Source organism: Sander vitreus, chromosome 3 (assembly GCF_031162955.1).
Source record: "Sander vitreus isolate 19-12246 chromosome 3, sanVit1, whole genome shotgun sequence".
Lineage (NCBI taxonomy): Eukaryota > Metazoa > Chordata > Actinopteri > Perciformes > Percidae > Sander > Sander vitreus.
This window is the reverse complement of record NC_135857.1, coordinates 36,679,069-36,684,277: the sequence shown is the minus strand read 5'-3', so window position 1 is coordinate 36,684,277 and position 5,209 is coordinate 36,679,069. Positions and strand designations below refer to the sequence as shown.

General features: G+C 39.8%; 1 protein-coding gene across 1 annotated transcript; it reads right to left on the bottom strand.

The window, feature by feature from the left end:
- Positions 1 to 3,067: 3,067 nt before the first annotated feature.
- LOC144515943 (olfactory receptor 6N1-like) lies at positions 3,068 to 4,009 on the bottom strand. The gene has a single exon (XM_078247141.1). It carries the CDS (start codon positions 4,007 to 4,009, stop codon positions 3,068 to 3,070), a length of 942 nt encoding a protein of 313 aa, XP_078103267.1.
- Positions 4,010 to 5,209: the final 1,200 nt, after the last annotated feature.

Below are 5,209 nucleotides of genomic sequence, written 5' to 3'. Positions count from 1 at the left end.
AAGATAAAGTTATACAACAAAAGTTTCAGGAAATGGCCAAACAGACAAATATTAAAACAACAACAACTAGAACTGCAAGCAGTTAAGTTGCCTCCGGTCGACGAAAGTCAAACGCAAAGTGCAACGACGGGGAGGCTAAGTCTGGAAATATTGCAAGGCGTGAGCTGCAAGGTCTGTAGTAAATTGAAAATGCAAGCTTCCCATTTACATTTATTGTATACATCCATTCTAAAAGCATCGATACATTTTTTGGGGTTGTAATAGGCCACGCCCATTTCAAGCAATCAGTACACCTTTGTGTTCCATTGAGTCTCAGGAGCGGCCCTAGATCGTACCCTGCAAGTTTCATAAAAATCACACATATATCACATAAGATATACCATCAATCACTGCTAACGTTCAAAAAATCCTTTTGAGAATTTTAATCTCAATCTTAATTAATTAGGTCAGCAAAAATGATTCGATAAGATTTGCTGAAACTAGCGTACAAGTCAGTCACCACAAAATGTGTAGACTCAAGTAATCTAAGCTCATTAGCCCTTCTCACATATCAAGATTTCAAATACAATTCATGACCAAGCTACAGTCCAGACTAGTCCAGACAATAGACTGACTTCACCAACTATAGAAACATTTGCCTTCAGGTGATGTATGTTTTAGTGACTAAAAACTAGTCGTTGAAAGATTCAAACCAACCAACTTTATTTACACATTATGACATTGACACATTATCATCACTGTTAAAGGTGCTGTAGGTAGGATTGTGAAGAGCCAGGATTTAGCCAAAGATTTTGAACATCGACAACTTCTCAGTCCCTCCCCCCTTTCTAAAGCCCAAACGGTCTCCTAAGCCCCTCCCCCCACAAGGGAGAATGAGTGCGTGTGCCTGAGCAGTGACTGACACCCCCCCTGGCCCTGATTGGTGCATCTGAACAGTTAGACACCCCCCCTGGCCCTGATTGGTCCATCTGAACAGTTAGACACCCCCCCTGGCCCTGATTGGTCCATCTGAACAGTTAGACACCCCCCTGGCCCTGATTGGTCCATCTGAACAGTTAGACACCCCCCCTGGCCCTGATTGGTCCATCTGAACAGTTAGACACCCCCCCTGGCCCTGATTGGTCCATCTGAACAGGGCTCCAGGCTGTAGGTGGAGCCAGAGGAGCTGATTATTTTAATGACCTGCTTCCTGTAGTTCTACTGGAACATAGGGTCAGTTTCAGCAGATATGACAGACAGGGAGTTTTAGAAGTCTTACCTACTGCACCTGTAACACTACTATCATCCGGGCATTTCATTGAAGTTTTTCTTGTTATTCCAACTTTGTTAGATGACACAGTAAGTTTTCTAAATTAGGGAAGGACAATTACTCGAAAAGTAAATTAAACTGAAATTCAGAACCTCTAAACCAACATCATTTTTCCATTTCCTTTTTTTTTTAAATCCTGTAAATACTTTCCCTACTGTTTGTTCATGTACTTTCCATTAAAAAACAGACTACCGCGTGTGAAGTTAGGTGACTCAGTGTCCGTTGTTTTCGACACATTTTGGCTTCAGTAAAGACGACACCGAAGGAGTAAATTCAGGATCACGGATCACCGCGAGGTGACGGCCGTTACAGTTGAGCTAAGCCGACAAAACATCACCGTCATGCGTCATTTATTGCGTTTACAGAAAAATGTATTTACGTTATTTTTTTTCTACTTTTTCAGGAAGATTGCTTTTTACATTAAAACTAAAAATGTGACGTTTTCTTTTCAAGCAATGTGTGCGTTGATTTCAACTGTTAATATTCAATAAATAATAGGGATGCACCAAATCCAGATTTTTTAGGGTTCAGCCGAACACCGTATTCAGTGGATTAAGATTGTGCCGAATCCAAAACCGAATACCAAATCCTCGTCCCATCCTCAGTCCATGAACACAGTAACACATGAATGGAGTCAACAACGTCCGCAGCCTCTACAGTAGTTAACTGTAGCAACTTAATGTTGAATCCACACGCTCTTTACACACCGTAGGAAAGCACATCGCTATCGCCAGCTGAGTGGTGTTGAATGTGATGAAGGTGTTGTGAAATGTTTGTTTAAAGCAAATAAGAAATTCATGTTGTTTAGTTTAAAACACTCTAAAGGAAATGGTCAGTTATAGTGTGCATAAAACTCACTATTTACATTATTTACAGTACTTCATTTACGCTAATATGTGAAAAGGTACACAATCTTATTTAACAGTAATTTAGTTTTACTGCGAACCTTCACGGGAAGTGCTTTTATTTTGAAGAAGCCTACACGGAAGTTGTCTGTTGTGTACTCTTGCTAGCTTACTGAGATGACCGTGAGACGCTAGATGCAAAACATGTCCGTCAAGCTTAAGTTGCTCACTTTCTTGTGTGTAAAATGCCACATATTGAACAGTAAATGTTCACAGTAAAGGAGAAGTGTTTTTGGTCATCATTCGAAGTCATTCCACTACGGAAGGCGTGTTGGGTGGGTGAAATTAGAAAGCTAACGTTAGCTAACGAGCAGCAGCCGAGTAGGGTTCGGTAGAAAAAAATTCTAAGGTTCGGCAGAAACTGAACCCCGTCAAAAAGCCCGATATTCGGCCGAATCCCAACCCGAACGTCTGGATTCGGTGCATCCCTAATAAATAATCATAAATAGTTCATATGTGTGTTTCCTTCAAGTATTTTAAAAATCACAAAGATAAGATATGCTCTTTTTCATTAGAACAAAAAAAAACCTTTAAAAGTTGAGCATATTTTCTGTATATACCTTGTCAGTAAACAAAACAAAAAAAAATACAAAAACAGAATGGTTTTTCAATCGTGATTGAGGTCAAATTGTTCAATTAATCATGATTAAGATTTTAGCTAATATTGTCCAGCCCTATAGAAGACTTTTTTAAACGTGTGTTGTGATTTCAATTGTTGGAAATATTCAATAAAAAAACTAAAACATGTTCATCTGTGTGTTTCCTCTAAGTATTTTAACATCACAAAGTTAAGATAATCATCATCAGGGTCAAATGTTCAGTTAAGCTTGACTTTAGGTAACATCGTCCAGCCCTATAGCCCTGTTCTACATTCTTTACCAAAAGCAAGACTTCTACATATGTTACGGATTTTGGACATTTTTAGTCCGTACATTACAGGATTCAAGAGCGGCTGGCACGTAAGCCAGTACAATGACAGAAAAATGCGTAACATGATGGGTAAACTGCTCATATTAAATCTGCCTTGCACTATTTCAAAGAAAGCCCCAAAAGAAAAGTTGAGCAGGGAAAAAAGGTGAGGTGTGCAGGTACTGACAGCTTTCTGTCTGGTCTGTTTAGAACCAGAAAAACACACTTTAAGGATCCTCATGTAGGAGTAAAGAATGAGAATTATAAGAGCAAATATTACAGTAAACATATACACAAGTCCATATATGTTGTTGACGGTTGTGTCGAAGCATGCCAGTTTAACGATTGAGTAGTTGTCACAGTACACTTTTTGAATCGTGTTCCCACACAGCTGTAAGGTGACACTCAGAGACATCATGACAACTGTTGCAAGCACACTGTATAACCATACGGACGCAATAAGCACGGCAACCTTGTTAGATGTCATACGAGTGTTATATTGCAGAGGATAACAGATAGCAAGATATCTGTCATAAGACATGACTCCTAAGGTAAACAATTCTACACTTCCATAGAAATGTACACAATAAATCTGCAGGAAACAGAAGGGAGCAGAAACAGTGTGAATGTCAGAGAGGATCTGAACCAGAAGGAATGGAAACAACCCTGTACTACCATACAGTTCATTTACAAACAGGCTGACCAGAAAAAGGTACATAGGTTCATGTAAGCTTCTGTTCATACAGATAACCACAATCAGCAAAAGATTGGTACAAATTATTAACATATGTAAAGCCATAACAATCATGAAATACAAATATTTGAAAGCCCCGGTGTCAAAATAGGCAACAAGTGCAAAATATAAAACCTGAGTAGAGTTTATCATGATCCCTTATTTGGTTCATCAAGCAATCAAAATATAGGAGGATAAACTAAACTTAACTATTGTGTGACATTTAGTTCCAGTTATGTAAATTGTGGTTTACACTTTAAACTCATGTGAAGCAACAGTAAACAGATTAATTCTTCATTATGAAAGGAAATAAGCCACAAAACCCAAACTTACCATTTACCCTAAACTAAATGTATATAACACAAAGATTAAACCTTAGGAGGCACAGTTCATGACATTGTCTTAATCCTCACATTCATCTGCTGCTCTGCTCTACTCAACTGATTCCCTCCCAACTGAGCTGAAACTGTGCGTCTGCTTCTTTTAAGCTTTCCAAGTCAATTGATTCTCCCAGCAGCAGACTGACGTCCTCATCAAAGGACCTGGTGGTTGTCTGTGATTCCTATTGTCAGGTCAAATAGCAAACTTCCTTTGCGTACGTGTATATACATAAATGGATAGGACATTTGCTTAAAAAGGATGTCAAAGTACCAAATAATGAAATCCCCGAGCCAGAAGCAAACTGTGGCAATTGTAAATAGTACAACAGTAACAGTAGGGATGGGTATCACCAATGATTTCCCGATTCGGTTCCAATTCATAACACTGTAGAAGAAGAAGAATGCCTTTATTTATCCCGTGAGGGGAAATTCACAATTTTCAATCTGTTAGTACAGTTGCAAACACAGGCCTGAATTACAAACATGCTCAGGATCTATACAAGCTCAACACACTGATGGAGCGATGTCAGAGTGAGGGGGCTGCTCTTGGAAGAGCGCCCCGAGCAGTTGGGGGTTCGGTGCCTTGCTGAAGAGCACCTTGGCAGTGCCCAGGAGGTGAACTGGCACCTCTCCAGCTACCAGTCCACACTCCGTACTTCGGTCCGTACGGGGACTTGAATCAGTTCCTAACCCATCTCCCTACTGCCACCCCATCCCATTTCAATACATTTTTAATAAGATATCAATCAGGTTAGGGGAAATTCAGTTACAATAGAGACAGAGTGCATTTAAGTCCCGCCCCCACCGGAGGGAAAAAAAACTCTCTGCATTGACTTGTAAATGTAAAGAACCCATATTTAAATTTTTATAAGCTGCCGACCTGGAAGACTGAGCTTTTATGAAGACAAAATCGGAAACAGAGGGAATGAGGAGACACTAAACTAACGTTATGTCGGACCGACGTTACGTGTGT